This window comes from Oncorhynchus mykiss, chromosome 19, assembly GCF_057628025.1.
Source record: "Oncorhynchus mykiss isolate SJ-2025 chromosome 19, ASM5762802v1, whole genome shotgun sequence".
Lineage (NCBI taxonomy): Eukaryota > Metazoa > Chordata > Actinopteri > Salmoniformes > Salmonidae > Oncorhynchus > Oncorhynchus mykiss.
Genome location: NC_143040.1, coordinates 28,144,841 through 28,164,914, shown reverse-complemented (window position 1 = coordinate 28,164,914; position 20,074 = coordinate 28,144,841). Strand labels below are relative to the sequence as shown.

The 20,074-nt window shown below is 42.4% G+C and overlaps 1 protein-coding gene across 2 annotated transcripts; it reads right to left on the bottom strand.

Annotated features, from left to right (window-relative positions):
* Positions 1–393: 393 nt before the first annotated feature.
* On the bottom strand, positions 394–18,019 carry LOC110497523 (SLAM family member 5). 2 transcript variants are annotated; one of them, XM_036954431.2, is made up of 6 exons: positions 17,486–18,019; positions 7,180–7,494; positions 6,711–6,992; positions 6,471–6,587; positions 4,760–4,830; positions 394–4,002 (listed from the first exon to the last, which is right to left on the bottom strand). In XM_036954431.2, the coding sequence occupies exons 1-6, from the start codon at positions 17,544–17,546 to the stop codon at positions 3,883–3,885; spliced, it is 966 nt and encodes a 321-aa protein (XP_036810326.2). In that variant the 5' UTR covers positions 17,547–18,019; the 3' UTR covers positions 394–3,882. The 2 variants fall into 2 exon arrangements, with proteins under 2 accessions (XP_036810326.2, XP_036810327.2); XM_036954432.2 differs by lacking the exon at positions 4,760–4,830 and having other exon boundaries at positions 6,467–6,587.
* Between the last annotated feature and the right edge of the window lie 2,055 nt (positions 18,020–20,074).

The window sequence follows — 20,074 nt, the reverse complement described above, 5'->3', positions numbered from 1 at the left end:
CTAACCATGTGTATGTGACAAATAAAATGTTATTTTATTTGATTTGATTTGAAACGGACCACTTCGTAGCTGGATTCTTCACCGATCTTTTATACCTTGTCCAGAACATGACATTTGTTCGGAGTTCTGTGAGGTGGAAGAAATTCCTTTGTTCTCTATGAAAATTCACTCTGTCTCTTATACTGTGTGGCCATGAGGCAGGGTCTTCTCAGGAATTTACGACCTCTCTCTGACCACAGCAGCCTAGTTGAAGGAGGCAGGGGGAGGCAGGGAGAGGCAGGGAGAGGGGGATGGGCTTGCTGTACCCAAAGAGGGCAACGTCATGACACCTGTTTTAATTGTTACTCACAATAACGTTACAATAAATGGCACAAATGGCACAAACATGCGGGATCACAGTCCAAAGCATAGAAAGGTTAGATTTAATTTTGGTTGCACATGATTTAAGCTACACTTACACAATTTACAGTACGCTGTCTCAGAACAAAACTTTGTGCAATATGTACAGTATGCTGAAATATAAAAACATTCAACCACTAGATGGGGGGAAAGGATTGGAGGAAAAGGCCAACGTTTTCTCAAAAAAATGCTTGAAATTGTATAGGATTTTTAAATACAAATGAGTAAATCACTGTTACCAGTCATTATCGTTTACAAATGTACAGCTGCCTGGCATGCAAAGTGACATGACAAAAGGTCACACACACTTAAAGTCTCTAAAATAGAGAATCCACCAAACAACTACAGTGATCCCTCCTATTTGACCCTAGAAGTAGGCTACATTAAAACCACAATCTGAAGTTGTGTTTCTGGAGAAATGTCTCTGGAGAAATGTTTCCCCTCTCAAACTCATAGAGACAGCTTTGGCTTCAAGGAATGACAGTCTACACAGGTATTCTGAAGCAATACATACTTTGTTTACAAAGATCTAAATGACAACAAAAACAAAAATGGAGAATAGAGTAATCAAATTTTGGGTTGTGATAGGGTATGTAAAACATGTATATATTGCAAGCATGGTTATAGATGTATTGATGACTGTTAAACATCAGGAAATTTACACAATGTATGACTTTAAAGGAAAGCCTTTGACTTAATATATTGAAGCTCAGTACAACATGTTTATTTTTATCGGTTTGAATAAGTCACAAGGTTATTTTAAAATAGTGAAAAGTGAATTATATCTTCATATTCAGTCTCAGTAACTACTCAGAAATTGAGTGGCATAAAATTGAAATGGCCTACAGTGCAACAACTCACTATGGTATCAACAGATTTTCTATTTTTGGGTGACAGTGATCTTTGCAGGCACAGATCCATTCAAAGGTTGCACTAATGTAGGTGGACCAAAAAATGCTCTGATAGAAGGAGAGTGTATGGTGTCTGCAGGAGTTGCAGCAGGAGTCTGCAGGAGGGAGTGATTGTATTTTGAAGGGATGATGTGCTACATATGTTGTGCTGCTATTTTTATTGACTAGGCCAAAGCTTTTGGTACTGTAGAACATTCCATTCTTGTGGGCCTGTTAAGGAGTATTCGTGTCTCTGAGGGGGTCTTTGGCCTGGTTTACTAACTACCTCTCTCAAAGAGTGCAGTGTATAAAGTCACAACATCTGCTGTCTCAGCCACTGCCTGTCACCAAGGGAGTACCCCAAGGCTCGATCCTAGGCCCCACGCTCTTCTCAATTTACATCAACAACATAGCTCAGGCAGGAGGAAGCCCTCTCATCCATGTATATGCAGATGATACAGTATTTTACTAAGCTGGCCCCTCCCCGGATTTTGTGTTAAATGCTCTACACCAAAGTTTTCTTAGTGTCCAACAAGCTTTCTCTATGGAACGCCGTTTGGGTCTTTACGTGTCAAATAAGCTTGTTGACAAATTGGGACCTGAATATGACTGCACGTCACATAATAATTGAGCGCGTTCATACATTTCTTTACGTAGTTATTACACATTGATTACACTATCACTCGTATTTAATATGTCACAACGATTAATCGATACATATCGCTATGATGCTGGCAAAGTTGTCTCGCTCACCTGTCCTTCCCCAAGCTCTGGACAGTGCTGGTCGTAAAAAGGTTAGCTAGCTGATGGATTTGATGCAAACAATGTTCTTCCCCCAAAACACAGCAAAACGACAAGTTGTATTGGGTTAGGGTTAGGGTTAGATACCAAAGAAGTTGAGGTTGGTTTCCTCTATCGTAATCACTCCTCTTTCACCCCAGCTGCCAAACTAACCCTGATTAAGATGACCATCCTACCCATGCTAGATTACAGAGACTTAATTTATAGATCGGCAGGTAAGGGTGCTCTCGAGCGGCTAGATGTTCTTTACCACCGGCCATCAGATTTAACACCAATGCTCCTTATAGGACACATCACTGCACTATACTCCTCTGTAAACTGGTCATCTCTGTATACCCATGACCCACTGGTTGATGCTTATTTATAAAACCCTCTTAGGCCTCACTTCCCCCTATCTGAGATACCTACTGCAGCCCTCATCCTCCACATACCACCCATTCTGCCAGTCACATTCTGTTAAAGGTCCCCAAAGCACACACATCCCCATCACTTTTCAGTTTGCTGCAGCTAGCGACTGGAACGAGCTGCAAAAACACTCAAACTGGGCAGTTTTATCTCTTCATTCAAAGATTCAATCATGGACACTCTTACTGACAGTTGTGGCTGCTTTGTGTGATGTATTGTTGTCTCTACCTTCTTGCTTTTGTGCTGCTGTCTGTGCCCAATAATATTGGTACCATGTTTTGTGCTGCTACCATGTTGTGCTGCTGCCACGTTGTGTTGCTACCATGTTGTTGTCATGTGGCGTTGCTACCATGTTGTGTTGTCATGTGATGCTGCCATGCTATGTCGTCTTAGGTCTCTCTTTATGTAGTGGTGTGGTGTCTCACTTGTCATGATGTGTGTTTTGTCCTATACTTTTATTTTTAATCACAGGCCCCGTCCCCGCAGGAGGCCTTTTGCCTTTTGGTAGGCCGTCATTGTGAATTAGAATGTGTTCTTAACTGACTTGCCTAGTTAAATCAAGGTTAAATGAAAACATAAAAAAACACCTAGATCAGGATAACCAATAGATGGTCCATCATAATAAACAAAATGAGCTAATTAAGAGTTACAATTTAGCCCAGACCTCCATCTTGTGAAAAACGCTAAGAAGAGGAAAATGTCGCTGAAGATCAAACGGCAAATCTACCCTCAAAAATGTTTCAATACAACATAAATGGTGAAAGGAAAAAATACATCTATGGAACTTTTGTTTTCCAAAAGCAGCCTAACAGCCATTGCTTCTAAGAAGTAGGTGTCTTTATCTCAAACGCCTGCTCTTTTTATAATACGTACACAGCTGCTATCCTCTGGCAAGCGAAACAATAACCAGCTGTAAAAAGATACAGGGGAGGGACCTACATTTAAACAACAGAACAGTCAGTACTGAAAATAAGCTTTGGCCCAGCAGTAGCATAGCAAACACACTAGGGAATTGGATTAAAAGACAGGTTCCATTTGTTTTAACCTATAAATTGGGATTTGGGACAAAAGGCACTTGAAAAGAAGGATTATACAGATCCTGCTACTAACTTAATGCGTAGTTATTGAATTGGTCCATACCAGTGGATGTCATCAAGACCCCTGTTTGGCAGAAGGTCTGTGAGAACGACCTACAAAGAAAGCCTGAAATTATAACATCAGCGCAAAAGTTTCAGGGGTTCTCCCATAACAACTGTGCCTCTAAAAGGTTTTCTGGGCGAATATTTTTTTACTTTCAGTTTGTTTCAACATCCTCTTCATGATATGCCGTCCTCTCCAGGATGTGAATTATCATGTCGGTTTTTCAGTGACTTCCCATTTCGCTCCTTCATGCTGTGTCAACATCCCCGCTGGCAGCCATGCGATGTGATTGGAGTGTATCATAAACTGATGTCAGTTTTGGTTTGTCTCTAAGTGAATCCAGTTCTGGTACACCTGTTCGCTCCTCCTAGGCAGGGAGAGGGAGGGAGGTAGGGGAGGGAAGGACGGAGAGGGACAGGGAAAGGGAGTGGGAGGGAGGTACGGGAGGGAGTGGGAGGGAAGTAGGTGTAGGGAGTGGGAGGGAAGTAGGTGTAGGGAGTGGGAGGGAGGGAGGGAAGTAGGTGTAGGGAGTGGGAGGGAGGGAGGGAAGTAGGTGTGGGGAGTGGGAGGGAGGGAGGGAGGGAGGGAGGGAGGGAGGGAGGGAGGGAGGGAGGGAGGGAGGGAGGGAGGGAGGGAGGGAGGGACAGAGAAGGACAGGACAGAGAGAGGGGAGATTAAAGGGGTAGGAAAGGAACAAACCGAAAAAATTATCTTATGCTTTATTAGAAACAGGACATGCTCTCTTGTCTATCCTGTTTGTTCTGCAGTAAGTAACTCAACAGTCAACACAACACACCTAGGACCATTCCTAAAGCTAGTGGGAGGAACCACGAGGCCAAGCTTTAAAAGCCCACAGACTTTGCAAATACTGACAAAGACTATGTGAAGATCAAAGGCATTACTGTATACCATTTGTGCTGTGTGGCTTCTCATTGTGCAACCCAACCATTTCATATGGTCAAAACTGGTTGCAATGACTTCAGGCTGCGTATCACGCTCATGTGGTCTGTGCAACTCAAGACCACATTAATCCACTGGCGCAGAGCTAAAGCCTACAGCTGTCGCCATGAGGGCTGCAAATGCTGCTGTCTTGTCTCTCAGCCTGTAGCATTTTTTTTACTAACCTGATTATCTGCTTGTTTTTTAGGAGTTATCGTTGCATACACGATGTCCACTTGCACTTTTTGAGATGAATCTATGAAGAGAAATAAAGAAAAGTAAATATTGGCCTAAGTTGAGGAGTGACTAACTGACAGAGACATACAGATGCTCACCGCCCAGGACAGGTTCTGTAAAAACTCAGGACTCATTTGGTACTATGGGTACCGGTCTACTATGGGTACCGGTCTACTATGGGTACCCGTCTACTATGGGGTACAGGTCTACTATGGGTACCCGTCTACTATGGGGTACCGGTCTACTATGGGTACCGGTCTACTATGGGTACCGGTCTACTAAGGGTACCCGTCTACTATGGGTACCGGTCTACTATGGGTACCGGTCTACTATGGGTACCCGTCTACTATGGGTACCCGTCTACTATGGGTACCCGTCTACTATGGGTACCCGTCTACTATGGGTACCCGTCTACTATGGGTACCGGCCTACTATGGGTACCCGTCTACTTTGGGTACCGGTCTACGATGGGTACCGGTCTATTATGGGTACCGGTCTACTATGGGTACCGGTCTACTATGGGTACCCGTCTACCATGGGTACCGGTCTACCATGGGTACCGGTCTATTATGGGTACCGGTCTACTATGGGTACCGGTCTACTATGGGTACCGGCCTACTATGGGTACCCGTCTACTTTGGGTACCGGTCTACGATGGGTACCGGTCTATTATGGGTACCGGTCTATTATGGGTACCGGTCTACTATGGGTACCGGTCTACTATGGGTACCCGTCTACTATGGGTACCGGTCTACTATGGGTACCGGTCTATTATGGGTACCGGTCTACTATGGGTACCGGTCTACTATGGGTACCCGTCTACTATGGGTACCGGTCTACTATGGGTACCGGTCTACTATGGGTACCCGTCTACTATGGGTACCCGTCTACTATGGGTACCCGTCTACTATGGGTACCCGTCTACTTTGGGTACCGGTCTACGATGGGTACCGGTCTATTATGGGTACCGGTCTATTATGGGTACCGGTCTACTATGGGTACCGGTCTACTATGGGTACCCGTCTACTATGGGTACCGGTCTACTATGGGTACCGGTCTATTATGGGTACCCGTCTACTATGGGTACCCGTCTACTATGGGTACCGGTCTACTATGGGTACCGGTCTATTATGGGTACCGGTCTACTATGGGTACCGGTCTACTATGGGTACCGGTCTACTATGGGTACCGGTCTACTATGGGTACCCGTCTACTATGGGACCGGTCTCTGTACCGGTATGGGTACAGGGTACTATGGGTACCGGTCTACTATGGGTACCGGTCTCTGTGCTTGCAGTCTTTTTGGTGTCAGAAAAGCTAAGCTATTCAGGTAATCATTGTCAGAGAGAGAGAGTGTGTGTGTGTGTGTGTGTGTGTGTGTGTGTGTGTGTGTGTGTGCGCGTGCGTGCGTGCGTGTATGCGCCTTCTGCTTTTTCAACATTTAGAGAAACTGTCTGGAATAATGACACTGTCGGGACAAGCAGAGGAAGTGTGGAAGATGTGCCACTTTATTTGACCTGCATCCTGTGTTCAAGCAAACATTTCCTACCTTTTCCAAAACACCACCCTTGATTTTAAAAAAGAATAATAAAAAAATAGATGAAAAAAGGCTAAGCACTTTGGGGGGTGACCTCACACCTGTAAAAGATAAATACCTGCCTTTTGGTTGTCCATTTCTTCTCTTCTTCAGATAGATTGCAAGTCCAACCAGCCCCAAGGCAACCAAAACGCAGAATACAGCAATAATAAGAATACCCCGACCCCTCTCCTCACTGTCTGAAATAAATGACACAAGGAAATTATTTTTAGTAAAATATGTTTTGAATGAGCTCAACGACACTTCACTTTCACTTGGTAATTGCTATTTTCTGGATGGCTTTAATTCAAAATTGCTCTTACCTGCATCATTAGGATGACCATCTTTGCTGCAACATTTTGGGACAGGAACTGTTTCATTACTGATAGGGTTAGTAGCCACACAGCTGTAAGTGGAGTTGTAGTTCTTTCCCTCTATCTCCAAACGGAGAGATAGATCGGTGGTGAGATCAGGACTGCTCGTCTGGTTTAGTATGTCCCCTCCCCTGTACAAGGTCAAGGTCACCTCTTTTTCGTTGTCCACAGAACACACCACACAACAGGAGCTGCTGTCACATTCTGTCACCTGAGGTTTGGAAACAACATCTGGAAGAAAAATTTGGAATAAATTGGAAATGGAACCTATATCTAATGTTTTTGTAATATACAGCACGCACGCACGCACGCACACACACACACACACACACACACACACACACACACACACACACACACACACACACACACACACACACACACACACACACACACACACACACACACACACACTTACTGTATACAGTGAGCTCAAATTTGTTTTTTTCCCCTCCATCTGTATTCTCCACAGTATAAACCCCAGCATCGTCTATCTTAAGGTCTGACAGAGTGAAGTATCTTGTAACACTGTTCAAGTGGATACGATTTTCAAATCTCTTCTCAAAGGTGATTTTGCCTTCTTTACCAGGGTACACATTTGCAATACTGCCAAGGTCTCCGTAAAGTAAATTGCCAGACTTGATCACCCTCTCTGGAAAAGAGAAAGACTGTCCCACGATGCCATTCACCCGCTGAGTCTCAGACTGGACTTTTGGTTGGGAAGCACAGAGTACTGTGGAAAGAGAGGTACTCAATATCAACACAACGACTGCATTCCAGGGGGGCTGTAAAACACTCGCACACTAAATCTCACAACACCTGGATAAGTGTTTAACATGTCAGTAACTGCATCCATATGATATAGTGATCTGATGCCAGACTGCACTGAAGATGACAATGACATACAATCATTAGTACATTTTTTTGCTGCAATGTCGTCGCCTGGAATGACACTACTGACTTGAGTATCACAGTCCTTCTTGGTCATTTACAGGCCTAATGTGATGGTTGGGGTCAGGAAATAATTATTAGGACTAGTAGTTTAATATTTTGTCAGAGATTAAGTTCACATGGAAATGGATTCTCTGAGTGAGGGAAGTTCTTCCCCAATTGCCTGTTTGTTTTTTCTCCTAAATAAAAGTCAAGGATATCACTGAAAAAGCACACGACTTTACAGAGATATTTCATTACCACCTAACATAATTTTCCACGGCAGCCTCTAAAATAGCCTAGATTGCATTCTTTGAATTTCAGGGTCAGAGGAACATTGCAGCATGACAGAGGACTAATGTGGACTATGTGTTATTTGTTGAAACAAGGCTTTGTGTTGACAACACAGAAAAAGAGATGAGGGGCATGATGGTTGTCCTACTAGCAGTAGGGAAGAGGGAGGAATTCTGTACATATGGACACTGCAAAAATATTCGGATTATAAGCAGCTGTAGATTGTTGAAAAGTGTCTGCTAAATTACTCAAATGTAATTTTCTTCTAAACAGAAGTAACGTATATCAATAATCAGTGGTGGGAAAAGTACCCAATTGTCATACGTGAGTTAAAGTAAAGATACCTTAATTAAAAATGATTCAAGTAAAAGTGAAAGTCACCCAGTGAAATACTACTGGAGTAAAAGTCTAAAAGTACTTGGTTTTAAATATACTTAAGTATCAAAAGTAAAAGTATAAGTCATTTCAAACCAGATTGTCTTGTTTTTTGAAATTTACGGATAGCTAGGGGCATACTCCAACGCTCACACATCATTTACAAACTAAACATTTGTGTTTAGTGAGTCCACCAGATCAGAGGCAGTAGGGATGTCCAGGTATTTTCTCTTAATAAGTGTGTGAATTGGACAATTTTTTTGTCCTGCTAAGCATTCAAAATGTAATGAGTACTTTTGGGTGCCAGGGAAACGTATGGAGTAAAAAGTATATTTTCTTTAGGAATGTAGTGGAGAAAAAGTAAAAGTTGTCAAAAAGATAAATAGTAAAGTAAAGTACAGACCCCCCCCTCAAAAAAACTGCTAAATTAACCCTTGTGTAGTCTTAACATTCTGTATACTCCCCTTAAGGGTACGCCTTCACTAAACCCCTAAAATAAAGCAGCTTAATTGAATTTTAAACCCTAAATCTATTTTGCATGAAGAAACAACCTGTCATTCATGACAAACTTTGTGAATATCTGAGTTTTCCCTCTTCACAATGTAGAAATACTGCATTTAATCAGTTGGCACCACTCGTTTTTTTATTACAAAACACCTGTCATAGTTGTTTTCCTTACTAAAGTAGAGGTTTGTTATTATTATTATTATTATTATTGCTAAAGGTACTGCATAGGTGTAAACATATTTTTTTTAGCAAGAGATAGCACACGTATAGCCTAAGATAGTAACAGAAACATGCAGAAAGTGGTTTTGAAAGCATTTTATTGAAGAGAAACAATAACAGTCTTGAACTTTTTTGGCAACAAAATTATATATTCTTACATACTGTACAATGAGGAATTCAAGTACAAAATACTAGTCTACTCCCATATTTTTAAACCATTGCCCCCACCCACAAGGTGTATAAACAACAACAATAAATACGAACAAAATAAGATAATTACAAAACAAAAACTTGAAGAACATAAATCAATTTACATCACTTTGCAGATGTACAGTGCCTTGCGAAAGTATTCGGCCCCCTTGAACTTTGCGACCTTTTGCCACATTTCAGGCTTCAAACATAAAGATATAAAACTGTATTTTTTGTGAAGAATCAACAACAAGTGGGACACAATCATGAAGTGGAATGACATTTATTGGATATTTCAAACTTTTTTAACAAATCAAAAACTGAAAAATTGGGCGTGCAAAATTATTCAGCCCCCTTAAGTTAATACTTTGTAGCGCCACCTTTTGCTGCGATTACAGCTGTAAGTCGCTTGGGGTATGTCTCTATCAGTTTTGCACATCGAGAGACTGAAATTTTTTCCCATTCCTCCTTGCAAAACAGCTCGAGCTCAGTGAGGTTGGATGGAGAGCATTTGTGAACAGCAGTTCTCAGTTCTTTCCAAAGATTCTCGATTGGATTCAGGTCTGGACTTTGACTTGGCCATAATAACACCTGGATATGTTTATTTTTGAACCATTCCATTGTAGATGTTGCTTTATGTTTTGGATCATTGTCTTGTTGGAAAACAAATCTCCGTCCCAGTCTCAGGTCTTTTGCAGACTCCATCAGGTTTTCTTCCAGAATGGTCCTTTATTTGGCTCCATCCATCTTCCCATCAATTTTAACCATCTTCCCTGACCCTGCTGAAGAAAAGCAGGCCCAAACCATGATGCTGCCACCACCATGTTTGACAGTGGGGATGGTGTGTTCAGCTGTGTTGCTTTTACGCCAAACATAACGTTTTGCATTGTTGCCAAAAAGTTCAATTTTGGTTTCATCTGACCAGTGTGTCTCCCAGGTGGCTTGTGGCAAACTTTAAACAACACTTTTTATGGATATCTTTAAGAAATGGCTTTCTTTTTGCCACTCTTCCATAAAGGCCAGATTTGTGCAATTTACGACTGATTGTTGTCCTATGGACAGAGTCTCCCACCTCAGCTGTAGATCTCTGCAGTTCATCCAGAGTGATCATGGGCCTCTTGGCTGCATCTCTGATCAGTCTTCTCCTTGTATGAGCTGAAAGTTTAGAGGGACGGCCAGGTCTTGGTAGATTTGCAGTGGTCTGATACTCCTTCCATTTCAATATTATCGCTTGCACAGTGCTACTTTGGATGTTTAAAGCTTGGGAAATCATTTTGTATCCAAATCCGGCTTTAAACTTCTTCACAACAGTATCTCGGACCTGCCTGGTGTGTTCCTTGTTCTTCATGATGCTCTCTGCGCTTTTAACGGACCTCTGAGACTATCACAGTGCAGGTGCATTTATACGGAGACTTGATTACACACAGGTGGATTGTATTTATCATCATTAGTCATTTAGGTCAACATTGGATCATTCAGAGATCCTCACTGAACTTCTGGAGAGAGTTTGCTGCACTGAGAGTAAAGGGGCTGAATAATTTTGCACGCCCAATTTTTCAGTTTTTGATTTGTTAAAAAAGTTTGAAATATCCAATAAATGTCATTCCAATTCATGATTGTGTCCCACTTGTTGTTGATTCTTCACAAAAAAATACAGTTTTATATCTTTATGTTTGAAGCCTGAAATGTGGCAAAAGGTCGCAAAGTTCAAGGGGGGCGAATACTTTCGCAAGGCACTGTATTTCTAACATGTGTAGCACATAGTATTTGTTTTACAGTCCTTTTTTTTGGGGGGGGGGGGGGCAGAATTTGGCATTTCCTCCTTTTGCCTGCCCCAGCTTTAGCCTCTGGCGGATCAGGACAATATTCAGCCCCCTGAACAGCTTTCACAAGCGCTGCAGAGGCTGCTGTGCGGGGGAGGCGCTCCCTTCTTTGAATGTGTGGGGTTACAAGTGCCTTTCCCAGCTGCTCCAGGAACACCCTCCTCTTGTTCTGCTTATCAGCCATCCAGGTAGGGTTGATCTTGTTCCACATCACGAAGGCATTGTATGAGGACACATCAATGATGTTATGGAAGAAGACCAGGGGCCAGCGGGTGGTCATCCTCCTGCAGCTGTACATTCAAATCATATTAATATGTGACCGTGTCTCTGCTTGTGAACACAGACTCGTTTCCTCAGTCTGTCACATTGTGTGTTCGGCCTTTTTCTGTCATGTTAGTGGTTTGACCACACTGAGAAGCAGCACCACACAGTCTTCCCTGCATACAGGAGTCCTGTCTCACATGCTGGCCTATGTGGTAAAATATGTTTGCACTGAAATTAATACTTTTCACTGCAGCGAACAGAATAGTTGTCAGTAATGCTAAAGGTCTACTTGTGACTCTTATAATTCTTACAATTGTCAGATCAATGTAGACCTGATAGGGGTCTTTGGATTTCTAAAAGTGAAAGTGAAATTGTACTGGGAAAAGGAAGGCTATTTTGCTTAGGTGGGTAGGCCCAGGAGTGTAACTACATTATTTTTCTACAACATTGTTTTTACATTTTACACGGTCCACTTTGACCTGCCAACCTCCCAGCCTGCCACACCCTACCCTGCCTCACCAACCTCCCAGCAGTCTGACCATGTTCAGCCGAACACCTCCCGAGGACAGGATCCAGTTCAACCCAGGATACCTCCCAAACCTCCAGTTCTGATAGACTCTAATAGGAAGTATCTGGAAGATAGGAGCATTTCCCCAGATACCAGATGCCTAAATGCTGGTTTACCACAACTGAAAACTAGTGCACTACAACTGCTCTATCAAGTCAAGCTGGAAAATCCTGACAACCTTGTCATACATACTGGGACAAATGACCCGCGCACAAAAGGTGAAAGAGTGGCTGAGGAAGTGAGAAAGGTGGCAGAGAAAGCACACACCCTGGTCCCAAGGAGAAACGTGATTCTATCCACCCTTCTACCAAGGAAAGATCTCCCCCGGCAAATTATCCAAAATGTCTACCAAGAAATCACCATGGAGCTGGTCCTCACTACCAAATGTCAGCGTCTCTCACCACCACACCCTGACATGTGAACACTTATATGACCATGTGCAACTGGACCATGAGGGAGTCAGAATCTTTGCCAAGGACCTGAAGAACGCCACGTTAGGCAGAGTTCCACAATCAAACCAGGTCAGCCACCAAGCCCCACCTCCCCGCATCTCCAAGGAGAGAGAGGAGGCCAATCTCATCTCAGCTGATCCAGACACAGACATCTCCAGCCCCTACCAAAACAAATCACATTTTATTTGTCACATGCGCCGAAAACAACAGGTGTAGACCTTGAAGTGAAATGCTTACTTACAAGCCCTTAATCAACAATGCAGTTTTAAGAAAAATAAATGTTAAGAAAGTATTTACTTGAATAAAAAACATGAGCTGGCGCACACCCAGAGAAAATAATTTTATGTAGAGGTGCTGACTAACGGCGAATAAACCAAAAGCTATAAAAAAAAATTAAGTAACAAAGTATTTACTAAAATAAACCGAAGAAAAAAAGAAAAATAAGAAAATAGAAAAATAGAAAATAATTGAAGAGCAACAATAAAATAACAGTAGCGAGGTTATATACAGGGGGTACCAGTACAGAGTCAATGTGCAGGGCACAGGTTTGTCGAGGTAATTTAGGTAATATGTACATGTGAGTACAGGTAAAGTGACTATGCATAGATAATAAACAGAGAGTTGCTGCAGTGTAAAATAGGGGTTGGGGGGGGGGGGGGGGGGGGTTCAGGAGTCTTATGGCATGGGGCAAGAAGCTGTTAAGAAGCCTTTTGGACCTAGACTTGGCACTTCGGTACTGCTTGCTGTGCGGTAGCACAGATAACAGTCTATGACTAGGGTGGCTGAATTTTTTGTGCCTTCCTCTGACACTGCCTGGTATAGAGGTCCTGGATGGCAGAATGCTTGGCCCCAGTGATGTACTGGGCCATATGCACTACCCTCTGTAGTGCCTTGCGTTCGGAGACTGAGCATCTCAACCTGCTCCACTTCAGCCCCGTCGATGAGAATGGAGGCATGCTTGGTCCTCCTTTTCCTGTAGTCCACAATCATCTCCTTTGTCTTGCTCACGATGAGGGAGAGGTTGTTATCCTGGGACCACACTGCCTGGTCTCTGACCTCCTCCCTATAGGCTGTCTCATTGTTGTCGGTGATCAGGCCTACCACTGTTGTGTCATTGGCAAACTTAATGATGGTGTTGGAGTTGTGCCTGGCCATGCAGTCCTGGGTAACAGGGAGTACAGGAGGGGACTGAGCATGCACCCCTGAGGGTCCCCAGTGTTGAGGATCAGTGTGGCGGATGTGTTGTTACCTACCCTTACCACCTGGGGGCAGCCTGTCAGGAAGTCCCGAATCCAGTTGCAGAGGGAGGTGTTTAGTCCCAGGGTCTTTAGCTTAGTGATGAGCTTTGAGGGCACTATGGTGTTGATTGAAGTTTTCCCCACTTCTAGTTTTATATGAAGAAGTGTATTGCTGTTGTTGGGTTGTTTATTTGTTTTTGTCTTGCTTCAATACAAATCTCACCAGATTGGGTCTGCTGGATGGTTGGGATTTTTCCTTAAGGATTTGCCATCATCTCCCTCACCATGTAACTCTGCAGTGAGGTTGCCAAGATGATAGGGGAGTATAAGCCAATTCTCTTTGACATTTGTCTTAGACATTTGTATTATCAATTTTGGCATTAGTAATAATTTGTCATGCAGTGAATAATGAATGAGTCATTTAGTGAATAGTTTGTCTGGATTTCCTGAATCAGAAATGACCTGAACTAAAATGTTGTCCTGGTTTGTCCTCTATCGAGGTGATTGCGAAGGTGACAACAGATGGTATCTAGATGCACGGAAGGGATAATTTGGCTGAGAACGGTATGAACCTGAAGTAAGGGCGATAATGGCGTTCACGATGATCCTTCACCACCTGAAACCTGAGTCCGAGCCAGCAACCTGTACACAGCAGCCAGTTGAGGCTATCAACTGCCTTTTTTTCTCATGCCTTTTCTCTCAGGAGTGCGACATGAGTCCACGTGGAGTGAGCATGGAGAGAGATCCCGTCCAAACTTCTTTCATGCTTCTGGTGTACTGGTCGGAAAAATGGACATAATGTACCGTAAAGGATGGTGGATGGCGGCTCAGGTGAGAGATTTGTCTGCTGGGAAAATCGGATTATTCCCCAGATATTGAAATTGGGACATTATCAAGGGCCATCCACTTTGAACATATGTGCCATTGGGAAGACGAATTGTAAAGCTCTCTGAAGAAGGAAATTAAGACACGCCAGAAGGATGAGTGGCGTGAAGGAGGGGGGTCGTCAAACGTGCCTGTAATTGATTTAGATTTGTCAAATTGTTTATTTGGGATATCAGGTCGATTGTGGAGGTCTGCACACTGCGGATGTTATTGTAATTTAGACGAAGAATGCATTGAGATCTGTCATTACCACAAATGGGGGCCGAAAGAAGTTATTGCTAGAATTATAAGATGAATATACTGTATGTCAACATAAATGTACATTCTGCAAGTGTCGGTGTGTGCTAAGTTGAGGTTCTTCGAGTGATTCTAAATTTGTGTTGGATAATTCATTAATGGATTGGGTTCAAATTATGATTTGGAAAGGCGAGAAGGAGTGACAGAGCGATGCCCTAAAATGAGAGGAGAGCCACTAGAATGTATCTTGGGCTAACCTTGCCCCAATCTCATTCTTATCAGCGTTGGTATGAAACTGTTACAACGTGTGTGCTCTCTTCCCTGTGAAAGTCAATAGGATTTCTAGGTGGGATGGACCATGCACTGTTTGCATTATACTAACACACAGGCCCACTGTCTTTTGCTAGGCCAGATAATACTCTACTCCCACCCATTTCAATATCAGGAGTGGTGACAGCCCCTTGGTTTATTAAAGGACAAGTTTAGAATGCCCTAGCTCTTAAACTACAGGCTTGGTGTATTGACTCGTCTCAGGGACTGTCACTGCAACCCGATTGTGGTGAGAGCTATGTAAAACTATGTAAACAATGGTTAAGCATCGAGAGATTTAGTCACCTCTGAGTCTACAGATCCCTTGTGTGTGTATTTTAGAATGTAAATCCCAGTTGGAGTTCCTGATCGATATGTGTACTTGGTGTATTGAGTTGGTTGGAGCCTCTCCACCGTGCAGATAACAAATAATTATTAATTTCATATTGACTTCAAGGTGTCCCTGGTGGTCATTTCCATGACTTGGTGTTGAATTTCCACGACAACGTGATCATGTCACATAGTATGTATAGGAGATACGAAAGAGCAAAATACTAATCCTTGTTTAATTAAGAAGATATATTTTTAAAAGTTCTCTCCTCAAGGGTTTTTACGTGACATGTTCTGGTCTTGATTTAGCCACTGTCTCCTGTAAAAATGTATCCTCCATATTTATTTTTCTGGCAGATAAACACGCGCCTTTTAAACAATTCAGAGTGAAAGATAGCTCAGAAGAAAACCAAGGGTTGGATCTATCTGAGCTCAATCAGGTGAAAAATCCGGCCTGGTCCAAGGCAAGGAAACGGACCCTGTTAATTTTCTAGACCATTGAGAAACATATCTACAATATCATTTAAGGAATCTAAATTAAGCTACTTTTTAAGCTTTATCTCTGACTCGGCTGGTGATCCTTAAAAAGTTGGGAGAACAGTAAATGCACTCAAGCGTACAAATTCCTCTTCCTCCCTGTCTAAGCAAGTTATGTCTGACTGTGGCATTTTAGCACTCAACACTCTATTCTCTACCAGAAAGTTGGTTGGCCCTCTGATATCACATAGGTTGACATATTGCTATGTTTTCATTTATAAATCCCTTTTTACAAAAAGTCCCACTGTACCTAACATCATTACTAAACTTCAGACATACGAGTTACCGCACCCGGTCTCAGGGATGGTTAACCCAGGAAATTCCTTTGGTCTCTACTGAGTTAGCTAAAACAGCTTTAAGCTTTTTTGCACCTTATTTGTGGAACAATCTTCAAAATGTTCTGAAATGTTATGGTGCATCTAGGGCAATTCAGAAAGCTGATTGAGGAACTTTTTATTGATGAATGTCTTTATTTTTTATGACTGTGTTTTTCTAATCTTTCTGCTTGCATTTTGTATTTTTCTTTTGATGTGTGTATTTTCTGTAATTTAATTTAATTCAGGGTAAAGACAGCCATTGACCACATAATCACAGGAAACCACCAACCTTTCCTGTTTAGAGAAGAACAATCTAATGTGCCAATCGAATGTAGCTTAAATAAAGTACATCACTGAGTTTGAATGTTCATTTTACCTCATGACTTTTAGATGTTGACATATCCGTGAAATTATTTCTTCATTTTGGGGATGAAGCCATGTCCATTGCCCTTCAATGATTCAACATGGTTGAGGGAAGTCCCAACATGGTTGAGGGAAGTCCCAACATGGTTGAGGGAAGTCCTAACACCATAAAGGTGTGTATTTTATTCTCATATCTATAGTCATTAGGCACTGTGAGTCTTAACACAGTGAGCCTGTGAGCTCTGTCAGTTGGGAAAACATGCAAATAGTCATGCAAATTAGTTCCACATGACTTGCTACAGTCTCAATCTCAAATATTAGGAAAGGTTGTCAGCCTGTTGTTTCCAAAAGATCATTCATCTGTCATATAAAGGAGTCTATGCATCAAAGTATTGGCATACTCTGTAGTTGGTGTTGAGACTTTTATAGCCTCCACCTCTTTCTTCCCATGAAAGAGCTCAGTTATACAACCTACTCTCTGTCGTTATCTATCCCTTACTGTAAATATTTATCAAACGCTCGGACAGGATACAGGAGGGTATGTCTCTAGAGAGAGAGGAATGTTATTTTGAGTCTTAGCGACAGGCTAAGTTTCAATGTGGCACTGTTTAAATTATTTAGCCTTTACACATTTTACCATATTTAATAAGGGGGGGGGGTGGGAAGGGGGGGTTGGGGAATGCAATTTGGGGAATTCACATTTGGTCTGCGCTTCATGCACTACAGCTGGTAGCCTAGGCTCCCTTATCAGGAGCCACAAACAAACGTACAAAAATACATTTCTAAAGTTACTAATTCAAACATTGAACATTTAAAACAAGTCAAGTTTAGGCTACTTATCTATTATCTCCCACATACACAGCAAATCAGTAACAAAAGAAACATACCATCAATGATGAAATATAGCAGCATTAACATCAGGCTGGCAAGCCTTCTCCATCCAAACATTGTTCTAAAGCTCGAGCTGTTCAGTCGTGTCCACTGTGAACAACCTGACAGGTGTGACGTTTTTGTTGTACAGATGTATTCTATTGCAAACGTTTCTAAAGAGAAGCAAACTAAATGGGGAGGGACCGACCTGAATTTGTCCAATAGAACCTGTCGTTTCAGTTGCAACTGTTTGGACTAATGATTACACCCCGATCTCATCACCATCCCTCCGGTACTAGAGAGAGAAGACTGGTTGCCAATCCTGTCAGTAATCACAACATTACCATCAACATCACAACACCCTGTGGAGATGGAGGCCTTGGAGAAGACGCATGTGTGAGAAATCATATAATCCATTATTGCCATCAGCTCATTAGACTATAATACTCATCGCTCTTGAGACGGGGAGTGGTTAGGAGATTTGTTGCGTAGTGATGAACCAGAGTACTGTACTGTAGGTGGTTAAAGACTACCTTCTAGTGGAATAAATGTAGAATTTCATTGTCGACTGTTTACAGTTTGCATCATCTTGTATGGTAGCCTTCTATGTTCTATTATGGTATATACGCTGAGTGTACAAAACATTAGGAAAACCTGCTCTTTTCATGACATAGACTGACCAGGTGAATCCAGGTGAAAGCTATAATCCCTTATTGATATCATGGCCACCTGTTAAATCCACTGCAATCAGTGTAGATGAAGGGGAGGAGACGGGTTAAAGAAGGATTTTTAAGCTTTGAGACAATTGAGACATGGATTGTGTATGTGTGCCATTCAGAGGGTAAATGAGTAAGACAAAAGATGTATGTGCCTTTTAATTGGGTACGGTTGTAGGTGCCACTCGCACCGGTTTGAGTGTGTCAACAACTGCATTGCTGCCAGGTTTTTAATAACACTCACCAGTTTCCCAGTGTGTATCAAGAATGGTCCACCACCCAAAAGACATACAGCCAACTTGACGCAATTGTGGGAAGCGTTAGAGTCGACATGGGCCAGCATCCCTGTGGAACGCTTCGACACCTTGTGGAGTCCATGCCCCTGCGAATTAATGCTGTTCTGATGGCAGGGGCAACTCAATATTAGGAAGGTGTTCCTAATGTTTTGTACACTTAGTGCCTTCAGAAAGTATTCATATCCATTGACTTATTCCACATTTTGTTGTGTTACAGTCCAAATTCTCACCCCTCTACACACAATACCCCATAATTACAAAGTGAAATAATGTTTTTTGAAATGTTAGCACATGAATTGAAAGTGAAATACAGAAATATCTTATTTACATATTCACACTCCTGAGTCAATATTTTGGAGAAGCATCTGTGGCAGCGATTACAGCTGTGTCTTTCTGGGCAAGTCTCTAAAGGCTTTGCAGACCTGGATTGTACAATATTTGCACATTATTCTTATTTTTCAAGCTCTGTCAAGTTGGTTGTTGATCATTGCTAGACGGCCTTTTTTCAAGTCGATTTAAGTCAGAACTGTAGCTAGGCCACTCATGGAACATCCACTGTCATCTTGGTAAGCAACTCCAGTGTATATTTGGCCTTTTGTTTTAGGTTATTGTCCTGCTGAAAGGTGAATTTGTCTCCCATTCTGTTTAAAATCAGACTGAACCAGGTTTTCCTCTAGGATTTTGCCTGTGCTTAGCTCTATTCTGTTTATTTTTTATCCTAAACAACTCCCAAAATCTTTGCCAATGACAAGCATACCCATAACATGATGTAGGCACCACCATAATTTAAAATATGAAGTGATGTACTGTGTTGGATTTGTCCTAAACATAACACTTTGCATTCAGGATATAAAGTTAATTTCTTAACCACATGTTTTGCAATTTTACTTTAGTGCCGAATTGCAAACAAGATTCATGTTTTGGAATATTTGTATTCCATGCATGTCAGAGAAAAAAAACAAGCCATAAGGTTGAAATAATTATCCGTAGCGCTCCGAGACAGGATTGTGTCATGGCACAGATCTGAGGAAGGGTACCAGATCCGCAGCATTGAATGTCCCCAAGAACATAGTGGCCTCCATCATTCTTAAATGGAAGACATTTGGAACCACCAAGACTCTTCCTAGAGCTGTCTGCCCGGCCAAACTGAGCAATCGGGGGAGAAGGGCCTCGGTCAGGGAGGTAGGTGACCAAGAACCCGATGGTTACTCTGACAGAGCTCCAGAGTTCCTCTGTGGAGATGGGAGATCCTTCCAGAAGGATAACCATCTCCGCAGCACTCCACCTATCAGGCCTTTATGGTAGAGTGGCCAGACGGAAGCCAAAAGGCACCTAAAGGACTCTCAGACCATGAGAAACAAGATTCTCTGGTCTGTTGAAACCAAGATTGAACTCTTTGGCCTGAATGCCAAGTGTCACGTCTGGAGGAAACCAGGCACCACTCATCACCTGGCCAATATAATCTCTACAGTGAAGCATGGTGGTGGCAGCATCATGCTGTGGGGATGTTTTTGAGGCAGGGACTGCGAGACTGGTCAGGATCGAGGGAAAGATGAATAGAGAAAAGTACAAAGAGATCCTTGATGAAAACGTA